This window comes from Desmodus rotundus, chromosome 6 (genome assembly GCF_022682495.2).
Source record: "Desmodus rotundus isolate HL8 chromosome 6, HLdesRot8A.1, whole genome shotgun sequence".
Lineage (NCBI taxonomy): Eukaryota > Metazoa > Chordata > Mammalia > Chiroptera > Phyllostomidae > Desmodus > Desmodus rotundus.
The window spans coordinates 112120167-112145271 of record NC_071392.1 but is presented as its reverse complement, the minus strand read 5'-3'; the positions used below and the strand labels follow the sequence as shown (position 1 = coordinate 112145271).

The 25105-nt window shown below is 40.3% G+C and overlaps 1 protein-coding gene across 1 annotated transcript in view; it reads right to left on the bottom strand.

Annotated features, from left to right (window-relative positions):
• UQCC1 (ubiquinol-cytochrome c reductase complex assembly factor 1) overlaps window positions 1-17790 on the bottom strand; it is a 93600-nt gene extending 75810 nt beyond the window's left edge. The window contains exons 1-2 of the mRNA XM_024559260.4: window positions 17686-17790; window positions 5022-5126 (exon numbers count right to left, since the gene is read on the bottom strand). Coding sequence (XP_024415028.1) covers window positions 5022-5126; window positions 17686-17709 — 129 coding nt within the window. The 5' untranslated portion in view covers window positions 17710-17790. The remainder of the gene's footprint in view (window positions 1-5021; window positions 5127-17685) is intronic.
• Window positions 17791-25105: the final 7315 nt, after the last annotated feature.

Sequence of the window (25105 nt, the reverse complement as noted above, 5' to 3'; positions counted from 1 at the left end):
TCTTGATCTGGATGCTCATTATGTTCACTTTGTAGTAATTCATTGAGCTGTACACTTATGATTTATTCCTTTTTCTGTTATTTTATTATAGTTCAATAAAATGTATACAAATTCTCCAAGATGTGGAATAGGCAATGTGAAAGGATGACCTACAATCATTGGAAAAGTGAGCAGGCAAGAGAAGAGTGAGAAGGCAGAGGTGAGGAAGCATGGTGTGATGGAGAGAAACACTGACTCAGAAGACTTGAGCAGAAGCTCCAGCTCCTCCTATCTCATAAATTTGTTTTGAGAAATAAACAAAACAATGTATGTTAAAGAGATGTGTAAACTATAATGCATAATATAAATGCAAAGACCTGCTCCAGACAACTCCAAAGATAAACTCTTTTTCAGGCAGCCCCTTGTTAAAAGAAATATAAAATTTTTGCCCTTACATTTTGCTTCTCAAAAGGTTCTGAAAATGAAGAGACCAGAAAGAAAGGAAGAGAGGGAGGGAGGGAAAAGGGGAAAAGAAAAAGGGAAGAAGGGAAGGACTCAAGCGATTCTTGAATGCCATGGGTGTGCCTGGTCCTTTTAGCAAAACTATAAGCTCCACCAGGCACAGTCTACCTTAAACGTCTTTTATTTTCTGACCCAGTGCTCAACACCACTCTGGGCATGGAGTCGACACTCAATAAAAACTAGGTGGATTTTTTTTTTTAAGTAGAAGGACAACCTGGAGAAGGTCCAGAAAAGAACCACAGGAATGATCAAAGAGATGAATGAAAGGTCTTAGTGGAAAGGTTAAAATGAATTGAGGCTGTTTAACTTGGGAGAAAAAGCAACTGAAGAACTAAGAAGTAACTTAGAATAACAACACTTGAGCTGGAAGAAATCTCAGAGATCTAAGTCCAACCTTTTCATTTCATAGGTGAGGAAACTAAGACACAGGGAAAGGTTACAACTTAAGACAGGCTTAGCACAAAGTTTTTTTTAAAGTTTCCATTTGCACAGTGAGGAGAAAATTAACCCCAGTAGCATGAACATAAATAGCAACAAAAATACTAATTACAACTTACTGAAGATTTCCTATAGGCCCAGAGCCTATATGCTGAATGCTTCATTTATGTTTATCCCAAAACAACCTTGCAAAATAGAGACTGTTTCTTTCCCCATTTTAGAAATGAGGACACTAAGGCTTAGAGAAGTTCGTTAAGAGGTAGATGACCCAATATCAAGTAGCTGTCAAAACCTGAAGTAGAACTGAATAGCACAGGCTCATGCACACTTAGCAACCATTCTTCAAGAAAAGAAACAAGGGCTCCTCAGAGAAATTGTTGGGTCTCCAGCTAGAGCAAAGAAAATACAACATGAACCTGAAATATCTCGTGGTGCCAGGAAACACGGAAGTGTTCCAAAAATGATGGAGGCACCCTGGCCGCTGTGGCTCAGTTTGGCATCATCCCACAAACTAAAAGGTCACCAGTTCAATTCCTGTTCAGGGCATGTGCCTGCGTTACAGGTTCAGTCCCCGGTCAGGGTACCTATGGAAGGCAGCCAATTGATGTTTCTCTGCCTCTCCTTCTCTCTCCCTTCCCCTCTCTCTAAAATTAAAAAAAATTTTTTTTTTAATGATGAAGGCACATAGAAAAGAACTTGAAGGAATTCCCAACAACCAAATCTGGGACAATTTGATCAACAAAATAAATAATGAGAATAATGAATTAGAACTCATAGAAGAAAATAAATATTTATGGGCTCTTGATATAAATAAATAATGGAATAAATAAATGGGGAAGTGACAGCTCTTTCTTACCACAGAATTCCAATCAATAAATATAGCAGTAATGATACAAATAGAAAATCACCATTAAGCATATACCCCAGTAATGACTGTTGCAGTCAAGAACCAGTAACAGAGTTATCATATGATGCAGCAGTCCAACTTCTAGGTATATAGCCAGAAGAATTCAAAACAGGATCCTGAAGAAATATTTGCACACTTATGTGTACTGCAGCATTATTCACAATAGTCAAGATGTAAAAGCAACCCAAATGCCCATCAACAATGAATGGGTAAAGAAAATGTGGCATATACGTATGGTGGAGTATTATGCAGCCTTAAAAAAGGAAGCCCTGTTACACGGTATAACATGGATGAAACTTGAAGAAATTATGCTAAGTGAAGTCAGTCACAAAAGAGCACACTGCGTAATTCCACTCATACCTAGTATGTGAAGTAGTCAAAAATCAAACAAACAGGAAGTAGAAAGGTGGTTACTAACAGCAGGACTTGGGGAGTTAGTGTTGCATGGCTACAGAGTTTCAGTTTTGCAAACTGAAACAGTTCTAGAGATCTGTTGTATAACAATGTGAATGAATGCACACACTATGATTAAAGTGGCAATTTTTTTTTAAGATTTTATTTATTTTTAGAGGGGAAGGGAGGGAGAAGACAGAGAAACATCAAAGTGTGGTTGCCTCTCCTGCGCCCCCTACTGGAAACCTGGCCCACAACCCAGGCACGTGCCCTAGACTGGGAATCTAACGGGGAACCCTTTGGTTCACAGGCCAGCGCTCAATCCACTGAGCCACGCCAGCTAGGGCTAAGGTGGTAAATTTAATATTATGTTCTTTTATCCACATTTTTAATATTAATTAATTAATATTACATATCATTTAAAAAAAGAACCATCGATGGATGCTAAAAGTAATGAGCAAAAGTATGATCAGAAACAGAATAAGTGCATAGTCTCAAAGTTATCTTCTCACATGATACTTACTAATTAAATATGGAAAAATGATAACTCTAAAGTAAGGGAACCTGACAGACACCAATTTAATAACCAAGTGACCAAAGTTAACATCACTAGTAATAAGACACACTGGTATCAATTACCCCCGATACGATTCACTGAGAAAGAAACAACATCACTTTTGCCAAAAATGTATAACTTCAATCTAATTATAAAAAAATATTAAACAAACCCAAATTGAGAGACTACAAAAGGACCCCTCATTAGGGGGAGAAAACTAGTAACACTGGAAAAGGTGTGTTGATTAGTTAATACTATTATATCACGTGAATTTCCTGGTTTCAATAAGTGCACTATGGTTATACAGGACGTTAACCTCTGAGGGGGCCAGATGAAGGGTATATACGATCTTACAACTTTTCCGTAAGTTTAAATTTTTAAAAAGCAAACCCATCATAGTGTGACAGAACTTCAAGAGACTATTTAGAAAAGACAGAGATGAGTGCAGTGTCCCCACCTTTTTGAAAATAACAAGGTTATAGAATTTGACACTGCCTTAGAGACCACCTGACACTACGACTCATCCAACGAAGGATTCTTTCTTCTTAACCCTCGCCTGAGGACTTTTTTTTCATTGCTTTCAGAGAGAGAGGAAGGGAAAGAAACATCAATCGGCTGCCCCCCGTACGCCCCACCCCCCGCATGCTTCTGTCCAGAACTGGTGCCCAGACCGAGGATCATACTCGTCCAGACCAGGGCTCGCACAAGCCCACACCTGGACCGAGAATCGAACCTGCAACCTTTCAGATACAGGACAATGCTCCAACTGAGCCACACCAGCCAGGGAGCCAGGGCCCAACAAAGGATTCTTTTATATCATGCCCTTAACATACAGTCATCAACCACTGCCTCAGTGATGTCCAGCAAGAGTAAATTTACTATGTCAAAATGCAGCTCACGCATTCCATTATACCACAATTCTAATTAACACAGTTTTTCCTCATTCTCAGCCAAACCTGCCTCCCGGCCAGACACGTACCTGAGAACATTATTCTGAGGCACAGGTTTCCAACCTGGGGTTCTCAAACATGAGAATATACTGAGTTGGCCAAAAAGTTCATTTGGGTTTTTCCGTAAGATGGCTCTACAGCAGCGCTTAGTGGTCTTTAACTTCATTCGAAACAATTTTGTTAGACTGTATTGACAGCTGTCACATCAACGTGTATTTAAAAAACACTTATCCAAATTGGTGAATTTTTGTGTAGCCACTTTAATATTGAAGAATGAAGATGGAAGAAAATAAGCAACATTTTTGGAATATTACGCTTCATTATTTCAATAATGGTAGAAACTCAAAAAAAAGATTTGTGCGGTGTATGGAGAAGGTGCTGTGACTGACTGAATATGTCAAAGCAGTTTGCGAAGTTTCGTGCCGGAGATTTCTCACTAGACGATGCTCCGCAGTTGGGTAAACGGGTTGAAGCTGACAGCAATCAAATGGAGACATTGAGAACAGTCGATGACATCGACATTAGAGACTATAATAGCAAAGTTTTAGAAATAATTTTAATATCAAACAAAGGCTAAGTAAATAGAATAACATGTAGTCATTAAAAATGTAATTATGAAATCTAACAACATGAATAATATCTACTCTAATAAGTGAAAAGGTACTAGAACATAAAATTCTGTGGATATTTGTTAAGGTACCTTAGGAAAAAAATGAGTACAAATACACAGAGACTAGAAAAAAAACAGCATATGTTTTCAGGTTTGAAGTCACGAGTGATTTTTATTTCCTTTATTACTAAATTATTTGTACAGTTAACAAAAGTCAGTAGAAAAAGACTTTCAAGAAGGGTCCATAGTAAACTACAATAAATTATGAGTCAATGGTAAATTAAGGGCCTCAAATAATTCTTTGGATTTAGTGCTCGTAAAAAGAAAAAATGAAGAAAGAAACATTTCTTCCCCCAAATAAAAGTGTCTATGGAAAGAAAACTGAAGAGAAGTTAACTCAGATGAATATCTGGAAATACTCCCAACGGTAAAAATCATCAAACTGTAGCACGGTATCCCAGGCTAGGTTCCACCGTCGGGGTATTCAGAAGCAACGCCCTAGACACCATACTGTAGGAGTCAGTCCTAAGCTGCCACCATAGGGACCCAGAAGTGGTCTCATGCGGTTTTTCCTTCACACGACTTGGTTGGCTGACCTGTAAGTACGTGACATTGGCACATAAACACTAAGGTTTCCACATCAACCAAAGGAACAACAAACCTTACCTGGGAAGTGCCAAACAGAGGCCTGCCCCACCGTCCCTGTGTCGGAGACAAAGGTACCAACCAGCTGCATACTGGAACCCACCGGGAGATGCTAATCTGGTTCCTCTGAAGAAAGAAAAAAAAATAAGTCTGTCAAGAATCTGTATCAGACTCAACATGTAGAAGGAAAGAGCATATAGAAGGTTTAAAATCCCGGCAGAACAGGGCACATGAAAGGAGAACATCCAAACAGGACCAGGATCAAGCCTCCCCATGGCTATCACTTCAAGGATAAGATGTACCTTAACCTGTTCATGACCCAGGAACTAAAAGAACTCTAGTGAGAGCCAACTCAAGCAGGGGACATGGGCTCCCTCTCAGGAAAGGAATGAAAGAAGCAGCCTTCAGGCATTTGACAATAAAAGTATCATTTAAATAAGCATTTGCAATGCCTTTTCAAAATGATTTATCTGTTATTCATAGAATTCTTTTATAGTAAGCAGTGCTGGGATTACCAGCATCCCCAAAACGATAAAGAAACTAGGGCTGGAATTTTGGGGTGGGAAAACACACTTGGGCAAGTTGATTTCCAAGACAAAAGACAGATTAAATGGCTGAGCTATGACTGTGCTTCAATTTTTCCCTCTGGCATTACTGACCTCAGAAACATCTCTGGGCCAAAGTGAAAGGCTAGGCTGGAGAAAGGAGGAGCTCTGTCTTGCTACATGAGAAACCTGCTTTATTTTATGAACCTGAAATACACTCCACTGTATAAATGGCATCCATGTACACAGCACTGGAAATCCCTATTGTAGGAACCCACTCTGGGGGAACCAAGGATTTCTTGCACTTGCCCTGGAGACCTTAGAGGGTCACAGTGAGGACGGGATACACAAATTATTCGAAAACAATCTGCCAAGCATAAACTACAATACAGGAGTCAAAGATCTGGATCCTAGTTTAAACTCAGCTACTCTCACATGATCTCTATACATAATTGAAACTCTATGATGCTCAGTTTCCTCATAGCAATTGTTAGTAATACAGTGGTACCTCAGTACTCGTTGTTAATTTTTCCAGAACTCGTTAGGAGTGCTGAAATTGACCATTACCTAAAAATGAAGCACACTTGCTCTTGCGGGGTGTCATCATGGCTCACACAAGTTCTAGCAAGTGCGATAGAGTCCCTAACAAGCGCCCAGTGTTGGGACATTGTTTTCTCATCAAAATGCAATGAGTACAGTTCCGAAGCCAACAAGTACCAAGGTATGACTATTCTTATGAGCACTAACTACGTGCCAGGCACTTCTCTAGGCACTTACATGAACTCATTTAAATCTCACAATCACCACCCAGTGACCTAGGTACATTGTTATTGTCCCAATTATTTAGACAGAGAAACTGAGGTATGGATAAGTTACTTCCCAAGGCCACACAGTTAATAAATGGCAGGGCTAGGATTTGAACCCAGGCAGCACAACTCCAAGATCCATGATAATTTATGGGATGAAAGGGCCAAGGGAGTATCTCCAAAGTCCCCTCTAGCTCTAACACTCTATGACCTAGTCTTGAACCAATTAAACCACAGCATAGTATGGTGGAAAGAGCCATGTACTAGGAATCAAAAAGCACTGATTTGATTTTTGGCTCCACTGTTAGTAAGCTACAAGCGTTTGTTGCTTCCTCAATAAAATTAAGAAAAATCCTTGCTTTTCAGGATTTTAAGAAAAATCACATGTACCTTGCAGTGTATGCAATTCAGTAAATATTAAGTTGAACCTGAATCTCCATTTCCTTATGAGTAGGGAGGAAGAGGCAGAAGTGAGGTTAGAATTTTAAACCTAGAGATGCTTTCTAAAGTATCTCATAATTCTAAAACTGTACTAACTGTTTCTAATAGGCCGCTCATGGCACTTTGTTTCAAATGAAGAGTAAAGATTAAAAATATTTTATTTCGGCTGAGGTTTGATTTGTTGAGATGGTTTACAAGTAAGAGACAGTTACTGGGTTTTGTTACCTAATGCTGACAGGTTTACCAGAATCATTCGGTGTTAGATGTTCCTTTCCTAAAAAATGTAATTATGGGATAACATGAAACTTCTGCAGATTTAGGCCCGAAGGAGTGGCGGGAGAAGTAAGAGATAATTACAAGTAGAAATAATGAAAACTTTTAGAAGATTTTCTGAAGAATTTCATCATATTTTTTCCAGGGTCAACAAAATTTTTCTCTGTAATTTTGGCTCTACTTGGTCTTCTGCCAATATGCTAAATCAGTTCTTATTCGAAGAAAGGAGCAATCAGCTCTGTTCTTTCCTTCCCCAACCCTGCAGCAACAATTCTTGTCCGAACCCTTAACTGCAACTGCTGAGGTATAGCAGGAAGGGTGTTCGAATCCCAAGCCTGCCATGAAGTAGCTCGGTGACCCTGAGCTAGTTACTCAGTTCTTTGGGCCCCCATTTTCCCTTATGTAAAGTGGGAATAACAAAAGCTATCTCGCAGGAGTGTTCCAAGGACCATTTGTAAAAGCACTGTGGTAACAGCAAAAGGCACACACACAAAGGCATCATTATTGTTATTAACAACTGTTACTGAATTATGTAAGTAAACACCTCTTTCCCCAGCAAACGGTCGTAGCAGCAAGAATCATTTCCTTAAAATATTATTTTGAACCTGGAATTCCCTTTCTCAAAAGCTTGTAGGAGGCTCCACCCCACCTCTTTAGTCAAACTCACACAGCTGATCTTTACCAACTGGACCCCTCCAGACTCACTATAGTTACACACCCTGCCTTCATTTTCCACTTAGCTCTACAGCCTGACTCAAATCCTCTGGTTTGAGAATCTCTACCCCACTCCACACGAGCTAATCCCCTGGCAGTCCATTCCTCTGGGACTCTCTTCTTCACCCAAACCATGGGCTCACTTGCTTCAGGGAGTCTCCCCTAGACTCCAAGTTCTGGTTCTGCTGACTCTATTCAGTCCTTTTTCCTTTCCTTCTCCTACAACATTTCATTTAACAAATATAAATCTGTGGAAGTACTTCTCTCCCTCTTATAAGTACTAATACATTCCCAGTTAAAATTATTGCTCTAATTTAGAATAATATATATACCATTACTAAGTGGGAGTTTTATTGTCTTTTTGCCTCGCCAACACTTCAAAACCAAAATTTTAAGGATAGGTTTCGAGTTATTTCCTATGCATTTTATAAAATGCATGTGATTTGTATTTATATTCCAAATCATTCTGACAGCCCAGCTCTTATTTTTACTATACTTTAATCGGGCCACTAACCAATCTGTTTCTGCATGTAGGTTTTAAGATACATAGTATTTACTTTGGCTCACTCATGAGCGGAAAAGGCTTTACCGGTAGTCAATTCTCCTATTCCCTACAGTTACATTTTATAAAGTGACCACAAGTAGAGTTAGCAAATACTGAACCATCGCTCCTAGGGGAAATGCAGGGTTAGGTTCCTGCAAGCCTCCATTCACATGTTCATCAGCCAATCAATACACAGCCTTGTTTATGTGTTTCTGTTTAAACACACCTTATTTAATATATATGATTGATTCATTAACATTGAACTCACAGCCAATGGCAAGCCCTGGAACTGACTCCTGAACAAAACTTATCTAACATACAAATTTTCTCCATAATAAACATAGTCTTTTTGCACTTTGCATCGTTAGCACTTACCACTACACTCGGAGGCTATTTTAAGCAGGGAAAACACCAAAAAAGCACAAAAATGCAAATACCTAAATACATACATACATACCCATGGCAATAAACAGACCATGAAAAGGATACTTGTTTACAGTCTAAGAGCTGAAACAAGGAATAGAGTATGACCTTGTTCGACCTCAGCAAGAAACACGCATGTTGTAGCTCAAATTTTTCACCCCTTTGCACATGTCCACAAATGAGTGCACAAGCTCCATGAGCATTGATTTTAGACTACAAATAAAATTTAGCAAGTACCACCCTGGCAGGCATGGCTCAGTTGGTTGGACTTCATCCGGCACACTGAAAGGTCGCCAGTTCGATTCCTGGTCAGGGCACATGCCTCGGTTGGGAGCCCCATGCTCCGTCCCAGATTGGGGAGTTTGCAGAAGGCAACCAATCGATGTTTCTCTCCCTATCTTTCTCCCTCCCTTCCTCTCTCTATAAATTTTTTTTTAAAAAAACATTTTTTAAAAAAATTTAGGAAATAGTCCCCATTATCTGCAGGGGTTAAATTCCCAGCCCCCTCCACACCCACCTCCCTCCGTGGATGCCTAATACCATTTCACTTAAAGGAAGCACTTTACAGCTTCCCTTTGGAGTATGTGAATTACCAGCATCCTACTCTTGTGCCCTGGGGCCATTATCAAGTAAAATAAAGATTACTTGAACACAAGCACTAAACAGAAAAACAATAACAAACTCTAGTAAAGGAAAAAACTGATTTCCACAGATGCCATATTATATTATTTAAAGTTTCCAGTTTCCAACAAAAATTTATGAAACACATAATTAAAAGAACCAAACAACACTGTCCATATACGGGGGCGGGGGGGGGAATCAACAAACTGTCTCTGAGGGACCCCAGACATTAGACAAACTAGACAGATTTTGAGCCATTGTAAATAGTTAAGATCTAAAGGAAACCATAGATCTTATCTAAAGAACTATGGCAAAGTATGAAAATGATATCTCACCAGATAGAGAATATCAATAATGAGAGAAATTAAAAATAAAAATTCTGGAGTTGAAAATAACAATTAAAAAAAACAAACATTTCACTAGAGGGGTGCACAGCAGACTTGAGCAGAGGAATCGGTGACTGTCAAGATAGGTCAATTGAGATCATCCAGCCTGAATCACAGAAAGAAGAATAAAGAAAATTTAAAAGAGCCTCACAGACCTATAGAATACCACCAAACATACCAATATATGTATAATGGGAGTCTCGGAGAGAGAGGAGAGAAATAAAGGGACAGAAAAAAATATTTGATCTGTAATAGTGTCAACAATAAAAAATGTTTTAAAAACTAAAAAAAGTATTATAAAATAAAATATTTAAAGAAATACTGGCAAAAAAATCCCAACTTTGATTTTAAAAATCAGTTTATAAGTTGAGAAGCTCAACTAACTCCAAGACAGACTCAAGAGATCCACAAACAGACGTATCACAATCCAGCTGCTGAAAGTCAGTAACAAAGAAAAGATCTTGAAAGTAGCAAGAGAAGCGACTCATCACTTACAAGAGATCCTCGATAACATTAAGAGCTAATTTCTCCTCAGAAACCATGGAGGCCAAAAGGCAGTGGGATGAGACATTCAAAATGCTGGAGGAAAAAAGATGGTCAGACAAGAATTCTGTATCTAGCAAAACTATCATTCAAAAGCAAAGGAAAACAGAACTTTGCAGATAAAAACTGAGGGAGTCTGTCAGTAACAGACTCCTGATCTACGACAAGTACTAAAGGGAGACCTTCAGGGCAAAATCAGACCTTTGACACTACAATAATGTAAATCCACGTGAAGGCGTGAAGTGCACTGGTAAGGGTATCTATTTAAACAAATTAAAGATATAGTACAGATGTATTTTTTTGCTTGTAATTATTTTTAATTTTTAAAAGACAACTGAATAAAAACAAGAATTATAAATCCATGTTGAGGGGGACAAAATCTATAAAGATGTAATTTGAATGACAATATTGGCACAAAGGAGGGGAAGGAATGGAGCTGTATATAATCAAAGTTTTTATATACTGCTATTGAAATCAAGATAGTAATAATCCACACTAGAATGTTATGAATCAAGATGTTAATTATATCCCCAGGGCAAACACTAAGAAAATAACAAAAAAAAAATAGCAAAACCTTATACAATATACAAAAATTAACTCAAAATGGGTCAAAGACCTAAATTTAAGACCTAAAACAAGGAAACTTGTAGGAGAAAACATAAGGGAAAGCCACATGACATTGAATTTGGCAATGATTTCTTGGTTATAACACTAAAAGCACAGGCAACAAAGGAAAAAATGGTTAATGCTCTGACCAGTGTGATTCATTTGGCTGGGCATCACTCCACAAAGCGAAGGGTCACTGGTTCAATTCACGATCAGGGCGCATGCCTGGGCTGCAGGTTCTGTCCCTGGTCGGAGTGCATACAAGAGGCAACCAGTAGATGTTTCTCTCTCACATCGATGTTTCCCTCCCTCTCTTTTTCCCTCCCTTCCCCTCTCTCGAAAAACAAGTAAATAAAATCTTTTAAAAAAATGGTCAAGGTAGATTTATCAAAATTAAAAACTTTTCTGCATCAAGGAATACTATCAACAAAGTGAAAAGGCAACCCATGGAAAGGGAGAAAATATTTGCAAATCATATACCTGATAAGGGATTGATATCCAAAATATTTAAAGAACTCCTACAACCCAACAATTTAAAACATTGTGGATTAAAAAATGGGCAAAAGACTTGAATAGACATTTCTCTCAAGACATACAAAAGGCCAACAAGCATATAAAACATGTGCAACATCACTAATCATCAGAGAAATGCAAATCGAAACTATGAGATACCACCTCACACCCACGGAGACGGCCACTAGGAAAAGCAATGAACAAGCACTGGTAAAGACGTGGAAAGCGTGGAACTCCGCTTTGCTGGTAGGGAGGTTAAATGGTCCGGCTGCTGTTAAGAACGGAATGGCGATTCCTCAAAAAACTAAACATACACTCCGATAACTCCACTTCTTAGTTTATACCCAAAAGAAATGAAAACAGGGGCTCGAGTGGGTATTGTACAACCTTATGTTCAATGCAGCACTATTTCGCAATAGTCAAAAGTAGAATAACCTAAGTGTCTTCGGACAGATGAATGGGCAAACTAACGTGATGTAGATACACAACGGAACGCTAGTCAGCCTTAAAAAGGAAAGACGTCCCGTCGCATGCTACACCTGGACAAACCTGGAAGACGCAGGCTAAGTGAAATAAGCCAGTCACAAAAGGACAAATACATAGTGATTCCACTTATGTGAGTTACCGAGAGGAGTCAAAATCTTAAAGACAAAAAGTACAACAGTGTTTGCCCCAGGCTGAGCACAGGGGGTCAGAGGGATTTATAGAGTTTCAGTTTGGTGAGATGAGAAAACTTCTGTGGATGATGGTGGTAATACTGGCACAACAATGTGTACGCATTTAATGCCACTTAACTATATACTTTAAAACGGGCCCTGGCCAGTGTGGCTCCGCTGGTTGGAGCATCGTCCCATAAAATGAAAGGTCACAGGATCAATTCCCAGTCAGGGCACATGCCCTGGTTGTGGTTCCGTTCCCAGTCAGGGTGTGTGCAAGAGGCAACCAATCGATGTTTCTGTCTCACATCAATGTTTCTCTCCCTCCCCCCTTCCCCTCTCTCTAAAACCAATGAGCATGTCCTAGGGTGAGGATAAAAAATAAAGTAAAAAGTGGTTAAAATGGTAAATTTTATGTCATGTGTATTTACCAATTTTTTTTTTAAGTACAGAGTAGCTTTCTGCAATTTTTAGTACTGTCAAAGAAAAGCAAAAATGATCACAAATGCCCAGGACAGCTCATCAAACCATAAGCAAGGCACGCTGCACTGCTCAAATTCTGGGTCCCCTGCTGGAGCTACTCAGCAACAGCAGCGTCTTAGTTCCCACCTCCTTCCCAAACCCATCACTGGAGGGGGAAAAACACTGGCCAGTAAGTCTGAAAGAAGAAAAAATAAAGGAAGACTAATGAGAATAGTTCAGGAACACTGCCTGTCTGTGGTTCAATTTTCTTATCAGTAAAATGGGAAAAAGAACAGCGCTTCCCTTTCAAAGGGCTGTTGTAAGGATTAAGTTCACATGTATAACGGATTTAAGAGTGCTTAGCGCAGGGTAAGTGCCCTATAAATGTTAGCTGTCAATATTATTGCCCAGGAAATCTCAACAACATCTCGCTTGAACTACATCCTTTATCTCAGTGCTCTCTCTCCCTTTCTCCATCCCTCCTTCCCCTGACCACCAACTCTCCAGCTACAAAAATAAAAAATAAAAACCCTCTGGCTGGATATCCTCAATGGACACTGCTATTAATTCGGTCATCAAAGGCTGACCTGGGACTCACTGTTAAGACTCCTCCTTCTGCCCTCGCCGAGTGGCTGGCTTAGTTGGAGCATCATCCTGTACACCAAAAGGCTGTGGGTTCGATTCCAGTCAGCGTTCATACTTAGGTTGTGGGACCCCAGTCAGAGCGCACACAGGAGATAGCAGATTGATGTTTCTCTCACATACCAATGTTTCTCTCTCTCTCTCTCTCTCTCTCTCTCAAATCAACGAACATATCCTCAGATGAGGATTAAAAACAAACAAACAAACAAAACTCCTCCCTCACCCACAACATCTAACCTGTCACCAAGCTCGATAGCCTCTCTTTCCTCCTGAAACCATCCCTTCCTCTTTAACCACACTGCTCCTCCCCCCTTAGTATGGGCTTTTATCACTTCTTCCAGGATTACTTAAGTAGCTCCTTACTGGCTTTAGGGTCTCTAATCTCAGCTCTCTCTGATCCATCCACCACTGCTACAGGGATCTACTAAGACAAAAATCTAATAGTGGGTGTGTGTTTACTATGTTGACTTTTTAAAACTTTTTTAACACTTTCAAAATAAAATTTTTTAATTTCAATTAAAAAATTAGAGAAGAAACAAAAGCGCTCCCTGAATAGTGGTAGTTATAGGAGGAGAGAGCAACAGGAGAAAAAAAAATTGCAAAAGGGCAGAAAGAAATCTGGGGGAGTGATGGGTATGTTCATTATTTTTATGGTGGTGATGGCTTTTCAGAAGGATACCAGTGGCAAAACTTGTCAAATTGTACAATTAAAAAAGTACAATTTATTGTATGTCAATTATTCCTCAATTTAAGAAATTTACACAGTAAATTCAAAAACGATGAAAGATTGAAATACAAGTCATGACACCATAAACGCCCTAGAGAAAAACATAGGCAGTAAAATTTCAGATATCCCATGTAGCAGTATTTTTGCAGATATGTCTCCTAGGGCAAGGGAAACAAAGGACAAAATTTTAAAATGGGACTCTATCAAATTACAAAGCTTCTGCACAGCTAAAGAAAACATCAGCAAAATGAAAAAGGAACCCACTGTATGGGAGAACCTATTTGCTTATGATATCTCAGACAAGGGTTTGATCTCCAACATATATAAAGAACTCATATGACTCAACGTCAGGAAGTCAAACAATCCAATTAAAAAATGGACAAAAGACCTGAACAGACACTTCTCCAAGGAGGACATACGGATGGCACACAAACATATGAAAGGATGCTCAACATCACTAGCCATCTGAGAGAGGCAGATTAAAAACACAATGAGATTATCACCTCACATCAGTCAGAATGGCCATCATAAATAAATCAACAAACAAGTGCTGGCGAGGATGGGGAGAAAAGGGAAACCTAGTGAGCTGTTGGTGGGAATGCAGACTCGTGCAGCCGCTTTGGAAAACAGTATGGAATTTCCTCAAAAAACTAAAACTGGAACTGCCTTTGACTCAGCAATTGTACTGATGGGAATATACCATAAGAACACCGAAACACCAATATAAAAGAACTTACGCACCGCAGTGTTCAGAGCAGTGCTATTTACAACGCTGCAACAGCCTAAGTGCCCATCAGTAAATGGGTGGATCAAAAACCTGTGGTACATTTGCACAGTGGAATACTACGCAGCAGAAAGAAAGAAGGAACTCCTACCTTTTGCAACAGCATGGGTGGAACTAGAGAATATTATGCTAAGAGAAATAAGCCAGTCAGTGAAAGACAAATACTATATGATCTCATCTATAAGAGGAATCTAATGAACACAATAAACTAACCAGCATAATGGAACCAGAGGGATAGAAACAAGAAACAGACTGACAGCGACCAGAGGGGAAGCAGGGAGGGGAATAAGGGTGGGGAGAAGGGCAAGAGACTAGTCAAGGAACTTGTATGAATGACCCACAGACATGGACAACAGGGTGGGGAATGACTGTGGGAGTGGGGGATGGGCTGGGTAGAGGAGGGCAAAGGGGGAAAAACTGGGACACTCTAATAGAATAACAATAAAATATTAAAGAATTTTTAAAAATTTAGATGAGGGGGAAAAAACAGTAAATGCTCCCAAAAAACCTTAAAAAGTAAATCTTCCTATGCCCTGGGTGGATAGCTCAGTTGGTTACAGTATCGTCCTGATATGCCAAGGTTCTGATTGCGATCCCTGGTCAGGGCACATACAGGAATCAGGAGCATATATAATGCATATATAATGCATATATAATGCATATATAAGTGGAACAAGTTGATGTCTCTCTCTCTCTCTAAAAATCAATGAATATAACAATTTTTAATAACTTTTCCTTGTTTAAAATACTTCAACGGCTCCCCTCTGCCTCAAGATAAACCTCCAGCTCCTAACCATGATATAGAAGCCCTGCCTCCTCTTCTGCCATTTCCTTGTAAGTGCCTCGAGTCCAGCCACATAAATGCGTTTAGTTACTTGGTTGTCCAGCATTCTGAGCATAAGCTAACGCTTCTCTTCTGATGCCCTTTCACCCATTCTCTAACCATGCTCTCATTCAGTGCAGACACCTTTCCCTGATGAATGCTTGCTCTCGGAGTAGGCGCCTCTCTGCTCCGATCCCATAGCATTTGGTACAGACTTCTATCACGGCATTTCAACTATTGTATTAGTTTTGTGTCTCTTCTATTGAGTTATAAAGCTGAGAGTAAGGTGTATGTTTTTAATCCTCAGTTCCTAGAACATAGTAAACATTCAAACAGTTACTGAACTAAAAGGGAAGAAAAGCATTTAAACATCACTAGTATCAGTTGATTCTCTGATCAATACTATCAAATTTACGGTTAAGAAAATCTGAGGCTCAGAGATGTTAGGTGACTTGCCCAAGGTCACACCCATAGTAAGTAATGGAGCCAAGCTTTCAGCCTAGGCCCTTCGGACTCCTGAACGGGCACTTTCCTGCATTTATGAGGTCCTCTCAGTGCCTAACCCAAATACCTCTTCAGAGTAGGCGATCGATCAATAAACATCCGCTACCTTCCTGTTTACTGACACTTTCAACTTGTCCTAACGAGGTTTCCATTGCTTTGTCACACACTACATCATAACATACATCAAGAAGACTTCAAAGAATCACAGTATAAAGTGAAAGTGACTTTCCTTATCTAAACTTGCTTTATACCTAAGATGACCAGGAAAGGATAAACGGTGCAGGGAATGACTAATAGAAGGCAGACCCAACTAACAGAATCCACCCATAATAAAGAGGTAGGTTCTATGGAAGCTCCCACCTAAAAAGAAATGAACCTGAAACAGGCCGCATGCTCAGGAGCAAGAATATTTAAGATAGCTGGGGCATCCACTAACTTCCAAAACAAATTAAGGTGTCCATTGTAGGTATGCAGCCCAATGAACTTTTCATCGCAGCCCCCAAATATCCATCTGAAGAGCTAAATAATTTAGGACACCCTCGTTGCCATTTCCTCCTCAGCCCTCAGATCTGAATCAATGTCTGGCCTGGCATCAACACTTACTCCACCAAGTGGGTTTTCTATGCGTTGTAAGATCTATGCTTCAAACAAATATTTACTGAGCGGCGATCGCGGGCGCTGCACTTAGCTAGGCTAACAAGAAACCCAAGAAGTAAAACTGCAGTCCTTGTGAGCCACACAGGAAAAGATTAGAAACTCAAGTGTAAAGTAACAACTCCAAAGATAGCCGTAGGAAGGAGCAGAAAGCGTCTGCTATGCAAAAAACCATGTCCTTGACCCAGGTTTTGAAAGACTGGCTAAAATTATTCTCTCTCATCACACCATGGTCAGCAACAAACTCTGCAACCTCCTAACTTGTCTACTGCCACCTCCTTTCTTTTTCACTTCCTAGAGGTTACAATACGCTAGAAAGATCTGGACTGAATGACAAGAGATGCAGTAGCTTCCCCTGAGGGTGCTAAGAAATGGAGTGGTCCTTCCTTCTTTGCTCCATTCTTCAGTCATTCATTCAACAAATATTTATTGAACACCTATGGTACGCCAGACGCTGTGCTAGGCAAAGTGAAAACGACAGATAGGACCCCGGTTGTCGTGCAGCGTTCAATTTAACAATCTATGGTCGTTAAGAACTGACTCACTGATCTCTGAAACAAGCCCAGGGAACCTCAGAATCCGAAAGGACCGCAGATTAACGTCCTCACTTTCTACAGACGGCACCTGGGGTCTGAAAGTGACTTGCCCAACTTCACAATATAGTTCAGTGACATAACAGGGACGAGACAGAACCCAGGTCTCCCGAAACTCCAATCAGTGACCCCACGTGCTGCCTCTCCCTGAGGGAAGGGTGTCACGGGTGTTGACTAAGGAAAACCAAACTTCATCGAATTTAGGTCGGATGTCACTCTCCTCCTCCAAAAAGAAGGGAAACACGGCCAAAAGGGGTGAAAGGAGGTGGGAAGCTGCCTCAGTTTCCCCAGACGGGCGGCCGCGCAGCCTCGCGGCCGCACGGGCTCCGCTCCTGCACTTCCCTTCAGTTTCTCCCACCCCCGTCCTCTCCGACTCCAACCCCGGGGCCCGGAGGACGACCGTGCAAAATTACTCCTTCACTCACAAGGACTCGCACCAGCAACGCCATGTTCCTCAACAACCATTTCCGGGTGAAGGGTGATCTTCCGGAGTCCCCGCAGCCACCACCCCCGTTCCAGGTCGTCCCTTCGCTAGCGGGTGCCCGGCAACGGCAGCGCAGGCGCACAAAGGCAGCTCCCGTACGAGCTCACGCTGCTTGGGTGCGCTAGGCTGCAGAGGCCCTTAGTGCCCACTGGGCGCACCTTCCTCCCTGTTTTGTCTCCCCCTGATGCGTCACAGAGGCTGAAGCCCTCTGCATCACCGACCTTCCTTGACCTTTGGCTTCGGGGTTCTCATAGCTCTCTCCGTAACCCCCCGAGTCCCCCAGCCGCACTACTCAGCACCCCCTTGTCAGAGCCTCTCTTCCCCCCGCGAAGTTCCCCACCGCCCAAGCTCTTGGGAGCTCCCTTAAAAGAGCCTGAGAAAGGGTAGTAGAGGAACACAGGACACGACTGAGTCCTGAAAGTCAGGGGAAGGGGACAGTCACGTGCTGACCTGCGGTCTGAAGAGGAAGGGACTTTTGGGGTTTCTGGTTGTGTGGTTGTTTAATGGAAACATCTTTGAATACTGGTAGGAAATTATTGTAAAGATGAAGATGCAAGAGAAGGAATAAAGGGTGCAAGGAGTTCCCTGAGGAGGTGGGAGAGAAGAGGCTTGGCTAGAGGACCTCTTCCACATACCCCAAGAATAGTAGAGAAAAGGTGCAGTGCTCCTGGTGTTGATTGGGAGCAGAGGGACAGGATGTTGAAGGACTTGCGCCTTTTCATTTAGTCAACAAAGACCCATTGCATGTTCACTTAAGTTAGGGGTATCAGACTCATTCTCACCAGGGGCCACATCAGCCTCTCCATTGCCTTAAAAGGGCTGAATGCAATTTTAGGACTGTATAAATGTAACTACTCCTTAACAGTTAAGCGAGAGCTCAGTGCTGTCTGGTAGAAACAAGGTGCTGGGCAGGATAAAACAAGGTGGAGGGCTGGATTCGGCCCGTGCTGGACAGAAGACAGGTGTGGATACTGGCTTTCGCAGAGCCCGTTGTCTGGTGGAGAAGGCACACAAAAACCCAGTAAGCCAATGAAAATATAAAATAATTTAAAATTGTGTTAAGTGCTGTGAAGGAAACAGCTGAACTAGAGAATAACGTGGTAAACTAGATTTAGAGAGTGTAGCCAGGTAAAGCCTCTCTGAGGAGGTGATGTATAAGTTGCAATCCAAAGGATAAGAGGGAGCTAGCCCTGGGAAATGACTTTGAACATGCTAGTTGATGAGCAAACGTTGGGAGTGTGAGAGAGGGAAAGAACATTCCAGGACAAGAGTCCTGAGATGGACGACAACAAGGGTTTATTGTAAGAATCCAAAGAAGATCAGGGTGGTATTGGAATTAATCTTAATTAATTTAAAGAGATAATTGAGAAAGATAGGTAGACTGATAGGCAGAGGCTAAATTATGCAAGGACTTCTAGATGAAGTATAGATTTTATTCTAAGTATAGTATGAAACAAGTAGAGAATATTAAGCAGGGGAAGACTGGTTCACGTTTGGGAAGCTAACTTCGGAGGGTCGAATGAGGGGGGGCTGGGTAGGGCATGGGAGAATAATGGGGAGAAAAGGGGACAACTGCGAACAATACAAAAATTTTAAAAACTAAAATAAATTTTTTTAAAAAATAAACTAATTTCAACTACTCTATCTACAATAGAACAAATCAGACAGTTAAATGTGAAAATGGAAGACCAATTAGTAGGCTAATGGTTTCTGAACACTAATGATTTTAGTATTTAAATTTAGTTTTGTTTTTATGCTGAATATAAACATTCCCCTCAATAATCTTTCGTAGGAAGGATTTATCAGCTGAAATGAAGATGCTTTCTGCACTCGAGCAGGTAGCTTCCCGGTGCGGTATTGAAAGCAATGGTGTAGTGCTCCCGCACGTAGGTTAGGACAAGTGGCATCACATATTAAAAAGAGATAAGAGAAACATTCTTACTGCTCAGACTCAAGAAGCAAATGTGATACAAAAACTGCAAATTTAAGACCAAGTGAAGAATTCCCACATGAGATGATTAACTGAGAAGTTGGAGACAAGAAAGAGGATTGAAAAGATGCTATATTAAAGATGTTTAATTTCCTTTCCGATGACTCCCATTTTCTGTGTGACCTAGAGTTTTTTCTACTTAGAAATGCAGGTGGTTTGAACTTGTGGTTTAGAAGAGTAGATGTAGCTTAAATTTTAATAGAGAATGAAAGAAAAGGAGACCAGTGAAACATGGAGGATCTAGTCGAAATTGTTGACTCTTCTTTTTTAATTTTAATTTATTAATTTTAAACTGAAAGGTGATACATGATTGCATTTTCTTTTCTAAAAATTAGCATGTTACTGATAAAGCTAAAATCCCTTTTACCATCACCTTGAACTCCAATCCCTCCCACCCTCTCTAAAGTTGAATTTCCTTCCAGATTTTTCTTAATGCTTTCACATACATATCCTTATTCCCTGAGAAAATATATCATTCTTGTTGGTACGGTTTTTTTTTCTTTCTTTCTTTCTTTTTTACTTAATTGACAACATACATTTTATTTTGCTGCTTCCTTTTTATTACTCAACAGTTTCTTTTTAAAATTCTACATATGTTGCTCCATATAGATCTACTTCCTTGCCTTTTAATAGCTTTTCTATCATACAATAGAGTTGACAGACAGTTTCCTTTTTGTTATTCTTATAACCAATATTTTCTTATTTAATTTTTTTATGAATTGATTTAGAGAGAAACACGGATTTGTTGTTCCACCTATTCATGCATTCATTCATCGGCTGATTCCTGCATGTGCCCTGACCAGGGACCAAACCCACAACCTTGGTGGATCAAGGCAAGACTCTAACCAACTGAGCTACCCAGCCAGGGCCATAACCAATGTCTTCTTGAGTAGTCTTGTACACTTAAGAACAAAAATTTTAGTGTTGCCAATCTACTTCTATGTGATTTTTCTTCAGAATCATTTGCTAACCTAGGATTAATAGAGGAGAGAGCTGGTAGTTGGACTAAATAAAGGATTAGCTCTCTCAAGGTCATGGAATGAATGTCATCAGCACAAAGAAGTTGATGATATTGTCAAGAAGGTTCGAGTGATAAGTCAGGAAATCTGTATAGTGAAGGATACAAAGAAAGGACAAGGCTGTTAGGAAAGAAGGGGCTCTAAATGAGTAAAAGAAACTGTAATGAACAAAACTGAGTGAGAGCTTAAAGGATAAGAAAATGCAGTCAAACTGAGTTTTTTTTTTTTTAATTTAAAGTTTTAGGGTTAGAACTGTTCTGAATGATGACAAAGTGCAGGGTGACTATGGACGAAAGTGGCTGAAGTGAAGCAGAGGTGGAAATACCTGGAGTGGAGGCTTTTAAAGAATCGAGAGCTCATGATTTAGAATGGATCATTTACACGGACATTTAGTTACCTAGGATGATGGCTAGATTTGGAAGGAAGAGGCCCAACATCAAAGTCTGTGATAAACAGAGAGTGTCCGAGCCCAGATCTAGATGCAGAAAATACAGTAGAAAATAAAACAAAGCTCCTGCTCCATTGTGCTTATATTCTTGTAAAGGAAGGCAAACAATAGACACACAAATATAATCTAATGTCAGGTATTGGTAAATGCTAAGCAGACTTCACGGAATTTGATCAGAACTGTGAATGAAATGAGAGAGTGGCCCATGTCGGTATCTCAGAAGAGAGCATGCTTCGCGGATAGAACAAGTGCCAAGTCCCCAACGTGGGAGAATGCTTGGTGTTTCCAAGGAAGAACAAGGAGGTTATTATGGCTGGAGTCAAACGAATAAAAAAGAATATGGTAGGAGGTGAAGTTGACAAGGTAGCCCTAAGAGGCCAGATCTTGGGGGACCTTGTTGGCCATGGTAAAGACTTTTGATTCTATTCTAAGTGTGTGATAATATACGTATATAAAAATCACTGGAAGGGTTCACAAGAAACAGTAATGGTGGCTATGGTTGTTGATTCTGAAGAAGAGGATTAGACAACCAAGAGGTTAGGTATGAAAGGTAGACATACTTCCTACTATATATCCCTTTGTCTTATTTGAAGTTTGTATCGTATCTATATAATTACCTTTAAAATTAAAATAAAAACATCCATGTCACTCTCAAAATCTAATTCTGAAAAAAAAATTTCCTCATTGGTTTTATGGAAAATACAAAAAAGTAGAACTTGGTCCTTGCCTTCAGGGATATTACAGTCATGGGTGTATAATACACGTTCACAATTTTTTTATAAAATTCAAAAAATCACCCTGACTGGTTATGGCTCAGTGGATTGAGTGCCCGTCTGAGAACCAAAGGGTCACAGGTTCAATTCCCAGTCAGGGCACAGGCCTGGGTTGTGGGCCAGGTCCCCAGTAGGGGGTGTGTGAGAGGCAACCATACCTGGATGTTTCTCTCCCTCTCTTTCTCCTTCCTTTCCCCTCTCTCTAAAAAAATAAATAAGTAAAATCTTTAAAAATTTTTTCAAAAAATCAAGTGGGACTCCTATCTCACACCACATGGTAAATTAACTCAAAATGAAACATAGGCCTAAATGTAAGAGCTAAACTATAAAACTTCTAAAAGAAAATATAAGAAGAGTATAGTCATGAACTTGTGTTAGGCAAAGCCTTCTTAGATACAACAGCAAAAGCACAGATAACAAAAGAAAAGTAGATAAATTAGACTACATAAACATGTAAACCTTTGTGTTGTAAAAGATACCATCAAGAAAGTGAAAAGAGGTGGAATAGGAGAAAATATTTACCAATCATGTATCTGATAAGGGACTTGTCTCCAGACTACATACAAAATTCTACATTTCAATAATAAAGAATAAACACTAAATTAAAAATGGGCAAAGGCCTGGCTGGTGTAACTCAGTGGATTGAGTGCAGGCCTAAAAGGTCACTGGTTCCATTCCCAGTCAGGGCACATGCCTGGGTTGCAGGTCAGGTCCCCAGTAGGGGGCACGCAAAAGGCAACCACATATTGATGTTTCTCTCCCTCTCTTCCTCCCTTCCCCTGTCTCTAAAATAAATAAATAAATCTTTGAAAAAATAAAAATGGGCAAAGGATTTGATTAGCCATTTCTCCAAAGAAGATACACAAGTGGCCATGAAGTTAATGAAAAGGTGCTCAGCGGCATTAGTCACAGGGAAACACACACACGTACACGAACACACACACGATGAGATACCACTTCACACACAGTCTCGGTGGCTACAATCAAACAGACACATAATACAAAGTGCTGGCAAGGACGTGAGAGAACGGGGCCCCTTGTACATTACTGACGGGAATGTAGACTGGTGCAGCTGCTTTGGAAAAGAGTCTGGTTTTTCCTCAAAATGAAAAAACACACAATTACCATATGACCCAGTGATTCCATTCCTACATACACATTCAAGATAAATTTAAATACATTTACACAAAAATGTGTATGTGACTGTTCATCCCAGCTGAAAAGTGGAAACAAATGTCCATTGACTGGTGAATGGTTAAATAAAATGTGGTTATTATACAGCAATAAAAAGGAATAAACTGATACATGCTACAACATGGATGACCCCCAAAACATTATGCTAAGCGAAAAAAGTCAATCACAGGAAGCTACATTTTTTTTATAAGTATGAATCCATTTCTATGAAGTGTCCAGCTGCCCACTCTCGTGGCCTATTTCTGGACCTCATTACCAGAATTGTTTAATTCTGAAATTTTAAATGTATGCCATTCTGTGTTCCCACCATCCTATTATTTCAGCTTTTATCCTGTCATTCTACCTTGTTGAGACCCCCCAGGCTTTTAAACTCTCCTCGTTGTAGTCTATCAACCCCTCTTCTCTTTACCACTTCTCCTGTCTAGCTCAGACGATGCGGTCTGTTATTTTAATTGTTCCCTTGCCAATATTAACTCCTTTGCTCAAATGTCTTTTTATCCTGCCCACCTGGAAAGACTCCAACCCTGTAACTGTCCATTTAGTATATGTCTTCGTCTAGATTATTGAAAACTATTGGAGAAAATCATGCAAGGGGTCTATTGATACCCCACAAATAGGGTTACCATCCTCTATGATGCTCAACTCTGCCCTCCTTCTCCACTATTGCTATTTATAACTGCATGAGATTCCGAGGGCTGCCAGCACAAAACACACACACACACACACACACCAGGTGGCTTCAAACCATGGAAATGTATTGTTTCTCAGTTCTGGAGCCTAGAAGTCCAAAATCAAGGGGTTGGCAGGACCATGTTGTATCTGAAGGCTTCAGGGGAGGATCTTTTCTTGCCTCTTCCTACCCTCTGGCAGGAGCCAGCAATCCGTACGTTTCTTGCTTTACAGCTGTATCACTCCAATTTCTGCCTCTGTCATCCCTGGGCTTTCTTCCTCTGTGCCTGTGTCCGCGTCTCCTCCCCTCTTATAAGGGCTCCAGTCATATTGGATTAGGCCCACCCTAATGCCTTATCTTAACTTGATTACATCTGCAAAATCCTTTTTTCCAAATAAGGTCATACTCACCAGTGTGGGTGTTAGGACTTTAACATACCTGCATAAGGGACACAGTTCGACCCATAACAGGAACCTTTTCCGCATTCTCCATGCCTTGACTTTGACCCCTTCCTACAGTCTCTGAAAAACGGCCTCACCTTCTACTTCACAGAGAAAATAGAAATTATAAGCCATCAGAAGGAAATACAACTTCCTACCACTAAACCAAGTGCTTGCTGTTATCATCCACATGTATCCTTTCTTCTTGTTATCATTTCATGGAAGAATTGCTGCTTTTCCTATTTAAAGCTAATCTCTAAAGAGTTTTTCAAACTTGATGTCCAAAGCTGACCTCATCATCTTCCTCTCAAAATCTTTTTCTCCTTCCGTGTTCTCTTTTTTTGTTGTTGTTGAACAGCACACTGTTTACCCAGTTGCCCAAGCAAAAAACCACAGGATTCACCCTTGACTTTGCTTTTCCCTTACTCTCTCCATCCAACACTCCCCAAGTCCTACTTAGAGCAGAAACACAGTGTCCTTGGGCTTATACACTGCATGTCTATTAATGAAACCCACACTCGTATTCACATTTCGGCACCCACATTATATTCAATTGATTCACAGCCACCTGAAGTTGTGAAATCACATTTTTTTTTCACATCCTGTAATTGTACTGTTGGTTTCCTGCATTCAGATGTATAATTTGACTTTTTCCATTTTATTTAATCTCCTTTGATTCAGCCTATCACAGACTTACCATCCTAGCATCCTTTGGGATCTTTATTTTTCTCTTTTAGTCATGCATGAAAATTGAGGGCATGATCTTTCCAAGATGTGAGAATTCATGTAAATTGCTAAGCATAGTACCTGGCACATGATAAGCCCTC